Source organism: Acipenser ruthenus, chromosome 24 (assembly GCF_902713425.1).
Source record: "Acipenser ruthenus chromosome 24, fAciRut3.2 maternal haplotype, whole genome shotgun sequence".
In the NCBI taxonomy this organism is placed as follows: domain Eukaryota; kingdom Metazoa; phylum Chordata; class Actinopteri; order Acipenseriformes; family Acipenseridae; genus Acipenser; species Acipenser ruthenus.
This window is the reverse complement of record NC_081212.1, coordinates 16794700-16813526: the sequence shown is the minus strand read 5'-3', so window position 1 is coordinate 16813526 and position 18827 is coordinate 16794700. Positions and strand designations below refer to the sequence as shown.

The window sequence follows — 18827 nt, the reverse complement described above, 5'->3', positions numbered from 1 at the left end:
GATTAGGCTAGATTAAAGTGTACTATTTAAACAGCTTTAGATCAAGCATCCTTTTCTATGCTTCTATGCACTAGAATCGGGTCCAGGTACTTACTAATATAAGGACACTTAGTCAACATTACATTTGCAGTTATATACTAGAAATGAATACCCTGGAATCTTAATCAAAGCGACACAGAATGAACAAAAAATGAAATTTCTGAGGAATTGCAATAAGAATCACTCGGAATGGTTGCAAAAATGATAAAAATGTATATGAACAGTTCCAAAGAAAATCCTGTCACCCCACCAAGGGCTGATTGATACTGTGAAGCTCTTTGGTTTTGGCAGCTGGTCTTAGTTTACAGAGTGAGTGCGTAAGCAGGGTCAGAGTTCATGAGAGAGACTTGCCGTGACTGATGAGGAAACAGCATGTGGAATGTATGTAGACACAGATCTGGTGAGATTAGCTATCCCCTCTCTTTCCCATACTGATTAATGCTTTGGGAACTCCATTGGGTCTCACTTACTGTGTTTACACTTACAACGGACCTGAACTGGCTCAGAGTCGACCAGATTAAAAGATTCTTGTCATTTGAGCCACCCATTTACACCACAGGTCTGACCCAGTATGCACACGCATAACCCCTGAACTGTAGTGCGTTCCTGATGATGTCATATCGACCACCTCTTGTGTGAAGACATCCCCCCCTCCCCAAAACACAGAGGTGGAAGTGTTTTAGACAACAAGGATATGTTAGAACTATTGAAAACATTGGAAAAAGAGAAAACCTCAAAGGAAAGTAGGAAGAAAGAAAAAGAAAAGAAAAGACATATCCCAGTGAGGAGGATTGTTTCCTGAATTCTGACAGCGAGGTAAGTTACTGCATATTGGGGTTAGCCAAAATTCATTAATTTGGCCTACAGAAGTCATTGTAGCTTTTATTATTATTATTATTATTATTATTATTATTATTATTATTATTATTATTATTAGTAGTAGTATTAGTATTAGTATTATTATTAGCAAGACCACATTCATGAGTTCAAATTCTGTTTAATTGTGTTAAGGGCTAATTCTTGCCTTATACTTTCCATGTTATCAATCTTTTTTCTAAATTCTTTTACAGAATGTAAGAATTCCATTAAATAAATTTAGAAAACCAGCGTCAGGAAGCAGAGCACAGCAGCTTGGAGAAACATTTAGGGCCCGAAGAAGATCAAGCAGTTCAAGTGAAGACCTTGAACAAGTAGGTGTAATGTACTTTATCAGACCATGTTTAATAATCCTAAATAAGGTAATATCATATCAAGATAATAAAGATTGTAAAGTTTTATTGCAAAATATTCTAGTGACAACTGCCACTTGCATGCAACACTAATATGTACAGTTTCGTTTCCTGTCATTAAGCTGGATGTTTGTGGGGCTCCCGAGTGGCATATCCAGTAAAGGCGCTCCACGTGGAGCACAGGATGCGCCCTATAGCCTGGACGTTGCCGGTTCGAGTCCAGGCTATTCCATTGCCGACCGTGGACAGGAGTTCCCAGGGGCGACGCACAACTGGCCGAGCCGAGCCCCGCCCGGGGGGGGTTAGGTCCTCGGTTCACCGCACACCAGTGACCCCTGTAGTCTGGCCGGGCTGAATGAATTCTCCCTGTTACAGAGTGATTGTGAATTGGATGTCAGGGTAGGAAAAGACCAGCTACATAACAAAACTGACATTCTCAAATATGAGAATGAAAGAGTGAAGAAAGAAAATAATGCGCTTACAATAAAAATGCAAAGTCTGACGAACACAATTGCCCTGCTTGAGAGTAAGTGTACATATTCTGAAATCTTTCTTGTATGTTGGTATATATAAGGCACTTTGTTTTCTTTACCTATGGCTACTTTTATAAATATGTTTTATATTTACTAATAAGCTTGTGTCAGAGCTGACTGCTCTGGTTCCCAGAGAGATTTTGGCCCAGTGCTCTGCAGCTAAAGAAGGAAAAATAAGAAAAGAAAAACTGGACGAAGAGGTCGTTCATGCCATTGTTTGTGAGTTTGATCTTTTTTGTGGATTTGTTATATATGATATTAAACACACTAACAAAGAACAATATTTAATTAATTCATATTTTTGTTATTGTGAAAAAAGTAATGACCTCAACAATTTGTTAAAAACTAGATATGCAAAATGTTTCAAATGTCAAGGTGCTTCCTCAGATTTAATAAGAATAATTAAATACAGTTTAGAGTACAGAGCAATCAGATTTTTTTAAAATTTATGTTTTATTTACTCAGCTACTGTATAATATAAAGTGATTTAATTTATATTTTTATTGTTAGTAGCAAAAGTGTACAATTTACAAGAGGGAAACAGATGTCAAGATAAAGGGAATCAAAATACATGAACACTGAGAATATTCTTTAAAATAATAATGTTGCGTAATAGGTTTAACAAATAGTTTTCACTCCACTCGACCAGAAGATGGCAGCAAAATCACACCTCGTTTTTTAATTGAATTGATTTCCCCACAATTCCACACTTTTTGTTCAGAAGGGCAGTCACATATCCTGAGCCAAGAAGTTCTTTGTACATTTTTATTGTCGTAGGTAAAAGCTGCAGAATATAAGCACATACAAGATACATACACAAATGGAGAAATCCGGCAATAATCCGGAAATCGTGCTTCCCGAGGCAAAATACCTTTTCACCGGCTTCCGCATACGGGCCAAAAAAAAGAACTCCAAACCCCAGAAACCACTGAGCCGTTTCCGTTTCCGAGTGATTGTGCAGAGACACAAAACAATATTTTTGATTTTGCTGTGCTGTAAGTATTCGGTTTTAGTAAGATTTACTTTATTTCTGATCTGAAAGTTAATCGCTAAATCGTACTAAGATTTTGTACCATATAGTACTAGACTAGTCTGCCATCTGCAATAAAAATAAGAAAGAAACATTAGGCTGCAGAAGAACCATCACGAAGCTTTCTAGAAATTGCTGTTTTAATAAGGTACTTGTAAACTGTAAAGCATTGACATGCCTAAAATGTTATACAAGTAAAATAAATAAATACATTAACTTTACTATTAAATCAAAAACTACCGACAGTCCTATCTGACATAGTTGTCAGATAGTGTAAGTTGTGCTTTCCTGTAGAGAAAAGGATACAATATAGCAATTTGAACCTGAAGGCATAGAGTTGGTATAATGTTAGTTTTGCTATGCACAACTTTTTTTTTTAGAGAAATTCCAGTGGTTGACTTTAGTGTAGTTAATATTTTTATGTTTTGTTTTGCTTTATTAACGCTCCATATGATTTTTTTTTTTTTTTTACTGTGTGTCATGTACCTCACAATTTAACATTTTATGACGAAGAGTGTTATAAAATGTTTACCTTATGGACTCAGGTGTTCCCAGCAAAAAACATATTATTTGGAAAGAAAGACCCTGATGTTTTTATTCGGCACTGAGCCTTGAGTGACAGAAGATAACGAGAGCATACTTGGTACCTACCTGTTGCACAGATTGGCAAGCAGGATTTTTATGAATAAGTACGTTTTCAAATCTAATTATTAGCATCATAACGTTATTAAAGGTTTTGCTGTTTTCTATTAGATGGCGGACTGTCAGAAAACCTGATTGTCAATATACGAATCTGTGAATTGTAGATTGTCAGACGCTTGGCAAATGAATCCTGACATATTAAAGGTGTATTTTATATTTAGTTCGGTGCCTTTTGATGTAGATAAAATGAATGGTTGATCATGACTTTTGGGGATCATATAGTGGAGCCCTACTCTGTATATCACAGAAACTTGGTAAGGATTCAGTTCTTGACAGTATCAGAACCAGAAATGCCTACATCTTTAAGTTTGTATGTATGCTCTTAATGATTACAATAAGACCAATGTCAGTATGTGATTGCAATGCAATACAAAAACCTGCCGATGACACATATTCAGACGTATCAGCAGATCACGGTTAGCTTTCTAGTCTACTAAAAGTTATAAACTAAAGTGTTTCTTTAAACAGTCCATGATGTAACAGCACACTAAAGGCCTGTATCCATTCTCTGTTTCTTCCCATTAGAGAATGTCGGTATCTGAATGGCGTCTTGCATTGAAGCTGGCAGACCAGCCCTTGGCAGCAAAGTCATTGCTGCACCTTCCTGAGACGGACCCTGGAGAGATGGCTCCTGGGGGTTACCGGATCGCCACGCTAAAGCAGCTCATTGCAGCTCAGCTGCCGGACACGGTACCTGACCCAGAGCTCATTGGTAAATAGGACTGGCAGGGTCTACAACAGAACAGTGTTTAAAGTGTTGCTGGTTTCCTCCTTACAACATGTTGGGTTGCCTAGCCAAGTTTCAAGAACACTGCTGCAGACATGGCATTCATTCTTGACAGGATGTTGTAAACACAGATCAGAGTATTATCAGTGCAAGGGATATGTGGCATTTTCCTGAATATTAATTCTTAAAGAAGTATGTGCAGCTTTGCTCTTCCTGGTATAATAGCATTTATTGAAATTCTCCTTCGCCCAACATCCAGTCCTGAGTTTCAGAGCTCCCTTTGTTTTGGTATATTACCAGGTGCCAGGAGTTTGAACAGTCAGGCCCCTGGTAAATCTACTATACACTGATAAATAAGTCTGAAGTCTGTGGGTTTATTATTTGGAATTGTTAATGCAGTATAAGGGAGGAACCATTTATTTAACATCAAACTCTCTGCGCCTGAACGTTTATGTAATATGGGGAAGTTCTTAAACCCAGGACTGGGTGCAGGGCTAATGTGAGATTTAAGTCCAGTAATATAAGTGTAGAAGGCTTTTCACTGTTCCAGCATGTTGTCTGTGCTGGACATGACTGACCTGTTACTCAATTTAGTGCTGCCTTTTTTAAACACTTAATGCAACTGTATGTGATTTGGGAACACACAGTGCCCCCTTTAGCCCACAGTAGCTCAGTAAGACTGACTGACAGTACTTCTAGTTCAACTCTATACAGCATTGTAAGTCTTTACTGTTTCTTTCAGAGAAAATCAAACACATGTTGGTGCTACATGTATGTGTCCCTGAAGCTACTATTTCCATTTCACTAACCTAATGAATGTCAGAGTCCAAGGTGTGCTTGATTCAGATGGTCAACCTTTTCAACTAAAAGCTATGATGTCATCCCATTCCCTTATGCAGCGCTAAACTCACTACAGCGTTGATTGTAGACGTGCTGCCTTACAAAGCCCAACAAGTGGAGGACAAAGGCCAGCCCAGCAGGTGTGCACTTGAGCTCAGCAGGTGCCTGGACAGTATGATCCGCTGTAGCGCAATGAGTGAAAAACAATGCAATGCTCCCTCAGGAATCCCCTGAGAAGACAGATGACTTCACACATCCAGCATGCAACCCTGCACTCCCACAGCCTGGCTTTTCCAGGTTAACCATTCAGGGACTGTGACGCTTTAAAGCAAGTTGTCATACCTCTAGTTCCCTTATGAAGACCTTGCTTGCCTTGACCTCTGGATTTGTGCATTGCAGAGCTGGTGTATTGTGGAAGGAGGCTGAAGGATGAACAGAGCTTAGATTATTATGGGATTCAGCCAGGATCAACGATCCACATCCTAAAGAAATCCTGGCCAGAGCCAGAGGTTAAACCAGGTGGGTAGAGTGGAGGTTCACATTCACTGTTGAGAGTATTATCCGCACGTTTTAAAGACCAAATACTTTGCGAATAGATTCAGCTAAAGATATACATATTATGCATACTGTACAGTTGTTGCATTTAAAGGTCATGTTGAAAGTATCATGCTGTTCTTTAGGTTTTTTCTTGGCCAAAAACCCCTAATTGAATGTGTTGAGATGTAAGAGATCTGGATGGTGTCCTTTTTAACCTGCTTCATGTGGCAACAGAAGAAAGTCAAAGATTGAACATGCTGATGGAGAAAGGACAGAGCGTCATTGCTAGGATGCCAGTTGGATTTCTAGGTCATTCATTATCACCTGAAAACTTTTAAACTACTGTCTGACATTGCCTTTAAAATAATACACACACACACAGAGGTAAGGAGCAACCCAGTATTGGAATATTAAGATTAGACGTACTAATTGATTGCTCCTATTAGCAAAATTACATGGGTTTGAACAGTTGAACATTGATTTACATGTAAATCTATAAGGTCTTATTAAGTAAGATTATGAAGAAATTGACTAAAGGCTTGCTAGTTTTTCTGGCGTGTGTGTGTTCCTGTTCTGTGCTTTACATGTCTGTGTTGTATTTTGTCCTTCACAGAGCGCGTGGACAAGGCTACAGCTGCAAGAGAGTTCCGGGTGCTTCAGGCAGCTCTGCACAGCAGCTCTTCTTACAGAGACTCGGTAAGGAAGATGCCACCTGTACACTACACAGGCACCATTCATCTCTGGAACATCTCACACAGCTGAATCAGAGCAGGTTTAAAGTGTATCTCTGAATGTGCATCTTTAAAATGTAGGAATCCATTCTCCCCTAGCATCATTAAAACATTTACTTCACCTCCTGACTTAAAAAAATGAATATGGGTTCAACACATAAGGACACCTGGTTCTTTTGCCAATAGGTACTTTCTGGTCTCTCGGACAATTATGTTTTGATAGTACCTTTTTTTTTTGGCAGTTTAGTATTGTTGATTTATTTTAGTGGAAGAAATGCAACTCTATTGCTATTTAGATATGAGAGGGATTCCAATTTAGCCTTTCACAACATTAATATCATAAACTGGCTTTACACAAAGATTTCAGATTGTGTTGAAGGCACCAAACATAGCAATTACAAGAGCAACTACGCAAAACAGCAAGTACTTGCTATTGTTAAAATGGTGTATTTATTTGTGTATCGGTATACCAATATAGTGGTATTCTCCCATTGGTGATAGTAGGGGCAATAATACAAAAGAAAAAGTGAAGATAGTGTATATTTTGAACTGCCTTTAGAACTGGCAAATATGAAATCTGCACAAAGCATTCAATAGTAACATGTGACAAATCCTCTCAGCCTTGATTCAGGCTGCATTCAAATTTGTTGGAGATTTAATTCGTTGTGTTGTGTAACCTTCACACACACTAGTGGTGTTGGTGTACGGACCAGTGATATTTCCCGGTCTTAAATACAATCTGATCGTCTCTTGTTTTCTCTTATCCAGGTGTTTAAGATGTTGAATAATAAGGAATCTTTGGATCAGATCATCGTGGCCACTCCAGGCCTTAGCAGTGATCCAGTGGCTTTAGGCAAGTACATACAAAGACCTGCCAGTGCTGGAGACTAGACTATGTTTAAGGCAAAAATCGATTAGTTTTGTCCAGATTCCCAGTTTGCACAGGAAATCCTATCCTCACCCATGGTAGGGTTTTTCCAAATACAAGTTGCATGTTCACATGAGCTTTGTTCATGGGAAGATAGGAGAAATTGAGAATACATGCCATGCAGTCGATTTATAAATAGCTTCAACTTATATTGTTTCCTCTGTTTGCAGTCATTCTGAGTGATTCTTGTATTCAATTTTTTGTTTTGTTTTGTTTTATAAATCTGGCAAAGGAGGCTTTGTAAAGTGTCTTTACATGAGTATGCGCTAGCACCATCTAGTGTAATGTAAGTGTGTTGCCAGAAAAACAAGATGGTACTGGATCTAGCCTATTTTAAATATAAAACTATGGGAGGCATCTAGAAGAGCAGCTGCTACAATTTGACTTGACTTTCTTTCAATCTTTCTAGGGGTGCTGCAAGACAAAGATCTGTTTGTCTTGTTTACAGATCCCAATATGCTGGATACGTAAGTGTGAAACCTCTCACAAAGATCCTTCCCCTTTGAAGACAGTGTGTGTAGGTTCCTTACCCTGATCATACTGGAAGATCATTCCCCTTTGAAGACAGTGTGTGTAGGTTCCTTACCCTGATCATACTGGAAGATCCTTTCCCCTTTGAAGACAGTGTGTGTAGGTTCCTTACCCTGATCATACTGGAAGATCCTTTCCCCTTTGAAGACAGTGTGTGTAGGTTCCTTACCCTTATCATACTGGAAGATCATTCCCCTTTGAAGACAGTGTGTGTAGGTTCCTTACCCTGATCATACTGTAGCTACACTGCACCCTTCTCTGGGGCTATCTGGTATATCCTATGCCCATAAAACCATGTCACACTTTTACCTGGCCAACCAAAAAAATAAAACCTGTGGTGGGGGATAGGGCATTTGTTGCCTGTTTTATCCCATTACAACCACTTAATAACTAAAACAATTTGGTGAAGTCCCACAAGTGCAGTGGTCTCCTAAATGCTATCTATTTGATACTTATGGGGAATGCCTGATGGCTGGACATGACCAACGCATAATGTTCTGTTTTCTGAAATTCTTTTTCCATCAGCAAACTGTAGTCTTTTTGCTGTTCTAAAAGGTCCCAACTCTGCAGAGATTTAATTATGAGTTCTGGGGAAAAAAAGAAAACTAGGTTAAGATATGAGTGGAACTGCACAGCTTACCATAGATGCATCTTTATCTCAATGTCTGAAAGATATCTTGAACATTACTGCACCGTCTCGACTCCCTGGCGGCTCAACCTTTTAGTCTTTGTCTTCTCTTTACAGGCTGACTGTGTCTCACCCAGCCCTGGTCAACGCCATCATCCTGGTCCTGCACTCGGTGGCCAGCAATGCCCCAGCTACACAGAGCGCCAGCACCTCCCGCAATGTCTCTTCCAGCTCTTACAGCGACATGCCAGGTGAGTCCTAAAGACCACAGTGCCCCTTGTCTGTCAGGGGTCTTACTGTACAGCATGTGAGGGGAAAGGCAGGGTGTAGTGACTACAGCTAGGAAACTCTGAGTTTGGGGATTGTAGCATGATGGACTGATGGACAAGCATTCATAATTTCAACCTATTCTGTGATGGTGATCTGTTTACTAAGCTTCATAATACCACAGCTGCTGCTCAAAATTGGATTATGTGATTTTTCAAACTTTCCCATTATATCCCAGAAGAGATCAACTTAGTGATCATAGTTAATACAATAGTTCCTAAACCTTACCTGCTTTGTACTCGCATTAGCTAAATAGGTCTTGAATGTGCAGTTATAAAAGAAGCACATGGTATAGCAAATGTGTGTTTTCAGTAGTTTTTCTTTCTGTGCATAAAATAGAATAGCAGGCTAAAGTGTTTATGACTCAAACAAAAATAACTAAAAACAAGAAAAAATTAAAACAGCAAGACACTCAGATATATTACTTTTGTTATGTATGATGGAAAAAAGTGCTCAGTAAAAATGAATGCACACAAAATAACTGCAAAAAAAAAAGTCCTAAAGGCTAATGCTGTTCAACAAAACAGGCAAAGCTTGCGTGTGCAAAAAAGTTATTTTACACTCACTTAACTTCAGAAGAGACGTTTGCGCACAATACACTAGTATGGTACTATTAAATCAGATGCCTGATTTGAAATATACAATACAAACAAGTATCACTCTAATGGAACTATATAATTTTAGTTTAAAACAAGGATAGGAGGTCTTTGTTACATTTAAAGACGTCACAAGTAAAATCGTAGGAATCTTAATACACAATTATATGCAAATGCTTTTTAGATGTATAGTAAAACAGTCTTTCTTTGTGTGTTAAAAATATATATAAAACAGGCTAAAGCTTTTATTTGACACACACAAAATGCTGTTCTAGCGAGACAAAGAAAGACAAAACAAAGTGAAGGTAACTATTTCAGAGATGCCAACTGATTTGGCCGTACGTCAAAGGGTTATAATATTACGATTTTTATTAAATAAATACATGATGGATATGTCCTGAATGTTTATGAAAATTTATTTCAATACCACATGTGTTTTCATGTTTAATTTTTTTAATGAACGAGTTGTTCTTAATACTTTATTTCACTGACAGTTTATTGTGGCGTTTTAACTGACATACTAAAAGCTCTGAGCCGAGTTGCTTAGTAACTGGTTTAGGGGTCCTTCAGAAACAGCTGTGCAAATGTCGCCTTGCTATTGTTATCAATCGCACGTTTACTTGCTTGCTTATTATCAGTTATTAAAATAGGAATCACAAATCAAGCAAAAAATGTCACTCTCCTCCATCTAAAAGATAGAGAGGAATTTACCACAGAATGGTCTTTCATTAAAAGAAGTTGAGTGTCTCAATCTCATGTCTACTGTGAATACTGATGGACAGACTTCTCTGAAACATGGCGAGTGTCACGACTGTATCACTCACATAGGTACGAAGAAACACCAGCAATAAGCACAGTCTGACACTCCCCTTTAATTATTGGATACTTCACAGCATTTTGTGTTTTGATAGTTGCAGAGTCGTAACAATTTAAATAAAAAACATTGTTAAATCTTTCTTGAGGTGTTGTTATTTTGATAGTTATTTTTATACAGTTTTGAGGTTGAATATTTCAGTCCAGGTTTGACAGCACTTACGAGATCCTAAAACATTTCATTACTAATATTTAAATCCAGAATAAATAGAATTCCAAATAAAAAAAAATCAGTGTTGAAGTATTTTATTGGTTTTTTTTTAAATTTCTAAATGCCGTGTGTTTACAATTACCAAAGTTGTATATTGAAAAGCAAAGAAGAGGTAATTGACTTGCCAGAGCCTTGGAACCTTTTCATTTCAGGGGCTAGCAGCCACTGGCCTTAAATAAATAAATAAATAAATAAAAAATGGCCGCCTCGCTACACTTGGCACATGCTACTAATTTCTCCTTTCAAAAGTTGCCATCTCTGCTATATATCTGTTGTATATTCTGCTCCCAGCATCATATTGGTATACAGAAACTTGCCTCTGGACAATAAGATCGTATGTTTTTCTTGAATGTAGGAGGCTTTCTATTTGAGGGACTTTCAGATGATGAAGAAGATTTTCAACAGGTAAGAATTTCTTGTGAGCTGTGGAGATGAGGATGCGTCCTCCTCCAGTCTTTGTGTGCAGCTTCATGTAATAAGTGCCAAACATTCAAAAGCAAGTGCAGTAAATTCTGTAGCTTACTGCTGTATGACACTCGACTACTCTGTGCCTAATCAGGGAGAGACAAGTTCCAATAATTGAAAAATAACTGTAATTGATTACCTATTAATTCATCACTGTGATAAACCCTTTTTTTGGGCATGTTCGTTTAAGACGATAAACATGTGCACTTTAGTGCAGGCAAAAAGTGAGCACGCATAGACAGACAGAAGCAAGCAGTTTGTGTAGGTATAGAATCTGCTAAAGACAAAACTAAGGAGCAGGATTGCATATGAAACTGGAAGCTCAGCTGAGAATTGCCAGTCCTTTGAATCTGCTTACTCTTGTTTGGCGATTTGAAAGATTTCTTATTTTATTTATTTATAAGCCTTTGCTTCTTTTTCTCTCAAAATCTCCAGTTTCATTGTAGTATTGTAGTGCCTGTACAAATGGTTTTAAAAATCAAACTGCTTATCAAATTGTTCTGAGATTGTTCTGCACTTATTTGTTTTGACAGGGCAGCCGTACCACCCCCTCTACCAGCCGAGGAGCCACTGGCTCACGGCCAGCTACTCTGGGCTACAGCGGGGCTGTCGGCCCTCGACCAATCACACAGAGTGAGCTGGCCACTGCCCTCGCCCTGGCCAGCACACCAGAGAGCAGTGCAGTCACTCCAACCACAGGCAACCAGGTACCTGAATAAGAGATCAAGGCATCTTGACGCAGCAGTGATGGTGATGCCAGCTAGGGTTGCCATGGTAATTTTGATAGGGTGATGATTTGAAATACCACAGTTGTCCATGACATATCATTTTATAATACAGATATTGAAACCTATTTTAAAGAAATACATTCAGGTCATGTTTTAATTACAGAGCAATATTGAACTAAACAGCCTTATTTATGAGACAGTTACAATTGAAAAACGGATCTAGAGAGTGTTGCACTTGTCTATACACAAACCGAATTGTTATATATATATATATATAATATATATATATATATATATATATATATATATATATATATATATATATATATTGTAATATCTCTTTTCTTCAGGGCACCTCATCCGGAGCATCCCCAGTGATGGGATCCTCAGGAATGCCAGCTGGAACCCCCATCACCAATGATATCTTCACCCAGGCACTACAGCAGGCAATACAGGTGTCCAGCCTTTCATCTCTGCAAGTAAGTGTGTGTCCACCCATTATTTAACCTTTGCAGGGAGAAACAGAGAGACCAATTTCTTTCACACAGTTTTGCCTGTGGATTTAGATGAGTAAAATGGCAGTGAGGATATCATCACCTGTGTGTTCTGTTGATGGACACAAACACATACAGAGTCTGTACCTTGTGGGTTTGCAAGAATGCACCAAGGAGGCCCAATAATGTAGAAAACCCCACAGAGGTGTTCTCCTTTTATTTGGCATGCAGGTCATTCTGATTGAGAGTCTCTTCTGCTTATTATCATTCTCCCATTTCAACAGTCCTCACCTGACTATTCATGTCTTTCTTAAGATTGCAGAATAGCTTTTGCTGTTTGCTTCTGCACTCAACTGTATTCCTTTTAAAGTCATTCCGTTAAAAGCAGAGGGATTGACATTTTTTTTCAGATTCAGAAGGCCAAAACCCTTAGGGGTTAACTTGTTTGTTTTCCCAGTTTTGTTTTTACTTGACTTAGTTTTACCTTAGAATTCTGATTCTGAGCATTCAGTTATGGATGAAGTTATATTATTGTACTATTATAGTATTTGGTGGATATTTTTGTAATAGTTATTTAGTGACTATTGTGAGAGAAATTGATTTTTGTTCAGATTTGGTGGTGTTCTTGATAGTGTCCAGTGTATCTCTCTTTTAGATTTTCTGTCGCTTGCAGAAAATACTTTTGTACCAGATTCTGGTATTTCACTCGGATGTGTTGGTATTATAATAGTGCTATAATTCCACCAATGCTAGTAAAAAGTATAGTAGAGAAGCTCAACACAGAAACCTGGACCAGAGGACACAGTTGGAAATTAAGTGGAAATAGACTTTGTCAGTGGGAAGGAGCCTCTTCTTCACACAGAGAGCGGTGAAGGCATGGACTGGGTTGCCTAGTCATGTTGTTGAAGCTGAATCATGGATACTTTAAGACCCAACTTGACAAAGTTTTGAGATCTGTGAGCTACTAGGACCCGGAGGAGCAAAGATGGGCTCCTCTCATTTGTACATTTTTCTGTGTTCTTAAGAAACTTGGGGCCAGATTTATCAAGGTATTATACCAAAGGTCCATTAGCTGTTGTGAAAGTTACACAAGGAATGACACACTTTTGTTTCCCTAAATGAACCTTCTGAGACATGTGGTACTAGTCTTGTAACATTAACAGCGATCCAGATTTCACTCTGGAGTGAAGACCTTCATACAGCCAGAGCCGTGTGTGGTGTGATTCAGGTGTTGGTTTGTGTTCACAGAGCCAGTGGCAGTCACAGCTACAGCAGCTGCGGGCCATGGGGATCCAGGATGAGGAACTTATCCTGAGAGCCTTGCAGGCGACTGGAGGGGACATCCAAGCAGCACTGGAGCTGATCTTTGCTCGGGGGGCACCCTGAGATGAGGGAGAGGGGACCTGAAACTGACCAGACAGCTGCAGCAAAACCTTCTCTTTTAAATGGGAATGGACAGAAATACATGTGGAACTAGCTGTGGTACTGGATTATTTAAGCGGTTGTGTTGATCAGGGTTCTGTTCAGTCATCAGAACATATTTATGCATCATAGCCCTCCTGAGATACAGCAGTTGAGACTATTGCTGCCTGAGAGAAGGTTGAAAATGGTTGAATGTAACTTTACAGAAAATACTTTTTTTTCTTATGTTTCAGGCTTTTTGTTGACCGAAATTGTATTTTTGACAACAGACGGGTGACCTTTTCAAATCATCAGAACAAACTGCTTTAGGTAATACAACCTTTTGTTTCTCAGTTATGCTTGCAAGAACTGAGAGGTTTCAAAATATTTAAAGGGTATTTTAACATTGCTTTTTGAACTGGAAGATACCAATAAAATGTCAGAAAAAGACCCAACTTAATTGTATTTTGTCTTCATTTTTATGATTTATTCACTTTTAAAGAATACCGTAAAAAAAAAAAAAAAATTAAAAAAAAGCGCCCCAACTTACTAATTAGATGTAAATAAATCCCCCCCTTTTTCACATATCCGTTTTACTTCATGTTTATAAACGGTGTGATATGCCATTATGCCTGTTTTGGGTCATAAAAACTCCATTCTAGTTTGGATATATGAGGTTTTAAGTCAAACTGTAGAAGCTGCAGTTTACTGGAACGGGTAGTTTATGAAAGCAGATGGAATTATTGCAACACAGGTTGTTGTTTTTCTGTCATACCTCTTCAAATACCCCAACCAAGACCAAGAATTGGAATTGAACTTCAGTCTGGTGATAAAAGTCTATTAGAATGGAATTAGCAGTATTGGCACAACACATTAAAAAATGTTTGTGCCACGACATAATCTTTTGCACTTGGTGTAATGTATTTTATTCAACAGAGATGTATTAAAACTGGAATAAATACAATTAATATGTAATTTCTAAAGCATTTCCAAAAATATTGCATGTGACAGAAAGGCAACACTTAGTAATAATCGTGTTTAAGAAAGGGAAATAGTATCTGATGATGCCTTCAATTTTCAATGTGGAATTCTCAAATCTGATATGTTCTAATAGTGCAATTCTCCAAAGAACAAGTAAAGGATCTATTTCCAGTTTACTGTGATAGAATAAGCTTTGATTGGTAGTCATTTTCATTTCAGAACAGTAACTGATTAGAATCATTTTAGGGGATCATTTTAATGGAAAGTTGATTATTGTTCCTATGATCTTGGAAGTGTTTTTCCCAAAAGATTCAACATATCCTAGGTTACCTTCTGGACTGTGATATCTCTTGGCAATTTTCTATTGTTTTTGTATTTACATTTAAATGGTATACTCTTGAGTGAAATACATTCTATGTTTTAAATGGAATTGTATTTGTTTTGCATAGATATGAGGTTGATTTATTACTCATGTGTCTGTTACTGTAAACGTTGTTTGTATTTAAATGTATGTCCACGGTTCCCTTAAGGCCATATTTATGGATGCACTTTGTAGAGCAGCCAATTAAGCAGATTAATCTGCTTCTTGTGACTGAGCTCTGAAGCATTTTTTTCATGCTGCTGATAGACCCCTAAGTTCCACTAGAGGGAGCTGTGCACACCAGCGGGGGGGGGGGGGGGGGGGGAACTTTTGTTTTTTATTGCATTTTTAGATTTACATTTTTTCCTGGAAGAATGTGCTTGGATGGAGAACTTATTTCTCAGTACCTTAGACGTGTAACATATTCAGAAAAAAATGAATTTTTATTTTTTTTATTTTTTTTATTTTTGCATTGCTCCAATGCAGGGTTGGATATAAGACTCCTGTTGCATAGCAGTTTGACCAGTGCAGGTTTTACTAGGAGTTTAAGACACAATTCAGCTTGTTACCTATACATTCGGGCTAAACTGGCTCATTTTAAAACATGGATTGGTAGAAACTGCTATGCAATAGGAGTCTTGTCCATCCCTGCTCCAGTGACATTTCTGTGTTGACTAGGGTATGAAAAGTTGATTTATTATTATTATTATTATTATTATTATTATTATTATTATTATTATTATTATAGTAATTTAACAGACGCTTTTATCGAAAGCGACTTACAACGACTTGGAAGTTAACTATGAGTCGTCTACACCTGCTGCTGCAGAGTCAATACAATAGGACCTCGGTTCCTGTTGCATCGCGTCGGATGTTTGGCAGCCTTTATCCAACCAGCTTATTTTTGATACTGTCCCAGAACATAGAAGACCTCTAGTCCCTACTTTCAGGGTGCTAATTATCTGCAAGGAAAATTAGACATGAGGAAGTTTGAAACCAAAATGAAAGCCATTAATATGAATGTATTCAAAAGGTTAAAACTGGTGTCAGTCACCATGCCGAATGAAACACACTTTGAGGTAAGCAATTGGTTCACACCGCTCATTAATTGACACATGAAGAACTACTAGAGTTGCAGTTCATTAACAATCTGAACAGAATCACAGCAACAAGATAGTTCTAATTAAAAATCTCACCTAATTTACTTCTGTTCGAATTGTTTAATTAAGTGTGCTTTTAAGAGGTTTGTTAAATAATCCTGTCACTGAAGACTTGACCCTGGGTTAGCACTGCTTGCAATTAACAGATTCCTTGGAAATAAGTTATTTCAGTAAGCTAATTACAAAAATGTACACATTACATTCAGACGTTTAAGAAAAAACACATGAATTATATGCTAAAATCCATTTGTCTACTTAACACGTATCAGTCATGATGTCTTGTTTTTAATAAAGACGAATAATTTATACAACATGTTTTATTGTCTTTCAAGGCAGTTTTAGAGGGGAGGAAAGTTTTGAAACACCCCTGATGGAGTAAGAAATTATTAACTTTTTTTAATTTTTTTTTTTTTTATGGGAGATCCTCGAAATTATTAGATTCAATTGAGTATGAAGTTGTTTTTTTGTTTGTTTGAAATGTTTTGTTTAAAAAAAAAACAAAAAAAAAAAACGGGATTGTAGAATCAAATCTACATCATAAAATAGGAGGAAGTGTCTTAAAGAACATTCTAGAAATGTATGTACTGTAATCCAAACATGTTCCCATTTCTGTGATTGTCAATGCAAATACATAGCCAAAGAATACCCATTTTAAGTCATTTTAAAAAAGGTTTTAGTACCATCAGCCAATCAGCTACCAGCTGAAGAAACCAGGACCAGAGGACACAGTTGGAAATGAAGTAGAGATAGACTCAGGACAGAGGTCAGGAGACACGTCTTCACACAGAGCGTGGTGAGGGGATGGAATGGGCTCTCATGGTATAAATTTTTTCACATTTTTCACTGTGGGAGTCAGAGAAAGGAAACGTCTTTACCACTTAGCAAAAGAGCCGGGCTCGTCTGAGCTTTTAACCTCACAGGGCACAGAATCCGTAAAGGCAGTGCATCACACAGCACTGCCCGTTCCACTATTCCCATCTAATAGATGTATGAGATCCGTGTCATGGCAGAGGACAGAATCTGTACTGGCAGTCCATCACACAACGCTGTCTGTTATACATGTGTGTTGTTCAGACACTGTTTATTGTCACATTCCACTTTGCACAGAACTGAAAAATTGCTAATCATGCAAAACACGAACAAACAGATGAAGTAATGTGTCAGTAAGGGAAAGATTGCAGCTGCATGATTGATTTATTTCTGCCTAATTTGGTAGTCAAAGACCACATATAATGAATGGAACCTTTCTGGGATGGGAGTTTCTTTTGTGGATTATGGTCGTCCTTTAATGAAGGCTAATTGGAGGTTGTTTGAGGGATTGGTTCACTCATGAGCACAGGGAACATGAAGCAGAATATATTGCTCTCGCTCTACTTTCATTAGTTACTGACTGAAATTAGTTTTGTTTTGACCTTTTTACCTTGCAATGCCATTGATTTTCTATTTGGTTGGCTATTTTAGAACTTGCTTTTAGCTTATGTTTTGTTGGCTGAAATATTGGGGCAGAGGGAAGGGGATATTTAATAAAATAAGAACAACAAAAATGAAAAATATGAGGAGACCATTCAGCCCATCTTTGCTTCTCCAGTTACTAGTAGCTGATTGATCCAAGAATTAGTTTTTTTCTAAAGGCACGCACTTGGTTTCCAATTGAGTCCTCTGGTTCAGGATTGTGCTGCACTACACATAGTAACTACTGTAGGGTGGGTTAACATTGTGGACTTGTATTTGCGTGTTTTTATGAACAAAAACAAAGTATCCCCGGGCGCATAAAGTAAGGGGCATGTCATTTTGTAAAGCTTAAGTAAAACCAAAGTAGTGGTTGTAAATTGGGAGAAGTATAAATGCAGTATGCAACAATAATAGTTTCTGAAATATTGTGTGTTTAAAACTGTGGCCACAAAATTGTTCATTACAATTGGAGGATACTAGTAATCAAAGGTAGAGGTAAGAGAATTATTGAAGACTGTCTTAAAGCATGTGGTCTATATCCATTGATGTGGCCTAGGTTAAAGTGAAATGGTACATTTTTATTTGAATGATATTGAGAGAATCACAAAAGAATACAGCTGTGTACTAAATATTCACAAAGCGTAATGTTTTTCAGTCTGTTTTTATTAAACAAATAAAGCTATTCTAAGCTGTTAATGAAACCAACAATTATCTCTTGAGTTTCAAATTTACCATCCACAACCTGGGGTATAGTGGAGTTGTGCATATATCTAGAGAAGTGCTTATCCAGTTGGCAGGGAACGTGCTTTGTCATAATCTCACGGTGTATGGAGGCTCTGTGGTGAGGGAACGTGCTACATCATAATTTCAGGGTGTATGGAGGGCTCTGTGGTGAGGGAACGTGCTGCATCATAGTTTCAGGGTGTATGGAGGCTCTGTGGTCAGGGAACATGCTATGTCATAATCTCAGGGTGTATGGAGGCTCTGTGGTGAGGGAACGTGCTACATCATAATTTCAGGGTGTATGGAGGCTCTGTGGTCAGGGAACATGCTATGTCATAATCTCAGGGTGTATGGAGGCTCTGTGGTCAGGGAACGTGCTACATCATAATTTCAGGGTGTATGGAGGCTCTGTGGTCAGGGAACATGCTATGTCATAATCTCAGGGTGTATGGAGGCTCTGTGGTCAGGGAACATGCTATGTCATAATCTCAGGGTGTATGGAGGCTCTGTGGTCAGGGAACATGCTATGTCATAATCTCAGGGTGTATGGAGGCTCTGTGGTCAGGGAACATGCTATGTCATAATCTCAGGGTGTATGGA

At 38.1% G+C, this 18827-nt stretch overlaps 1 protein-coding gene and 1 long non-coding RNA gene across 5 annotated transcripts; both read left to right on the top strand.

Moving 5' to 3' along the window:
- The first annotated feature begins 356 nt into the window (after positions 1 to 356).
- Positions 357 to 1838, top strand: LOC131700547 (uncharacterized). Its single transcript, XR_009308415.1, has 3 exons — positions 357 to 855; positions 1110 to 1229; positions 1391 to 1838. It is a non-coding gene; the product is annotated as an uncharacterized LOC131700547 (long non-coding RNA).
- Positions 1839 to 1993: 155 nt separating this feature from the next.
- LOC117429140 (ubiquitin-like protein 7) lies at positions 1994 to 14005 on the top strand. Of its 4 annotated transcripts, none has more exons than XM_034048359.3 (11): positions 1994 to 2020; positions 4059 to 4245; positions 5500 to 5619; positions 6251 to 6333; positions 7137 to 7221; positions 7706 to 7763; positions 8573 to 8706; positions 10818 to 10867; positions 11461 to 11634; positions 12006 to 12134; positions 13398 to 14005. In XM_034048359.3, the coding sequence occupies exons 1-11, from the start codon at positions 2009 to 2011 to the stop codon at positions 13533 to 13535; spliced, it is 1170 nt and encodes a 389-aa protein (XP_033904250.2). In that variant the 5' UTR covers positions 1994 to 2008; the 3' UTR covers positions 13536 to 14005. The 4 variants fall into 4 exon arrangements, with proteins under 4 accessions (XP_033904250.2, XP_033904251.2, XP_033904252.2 ...); XM_034048360.3 differs by lacking the exon at positions 1994 to 2020 and adding an exon at positions 2673 to 2796; XM_034048361.3 differs by lacking the exon at positions 1994 to 2020 and adding an exon at positions 2808 to 2979.
- Positions 14006 to 18827: the final 4822 nt, after the last annotated feature.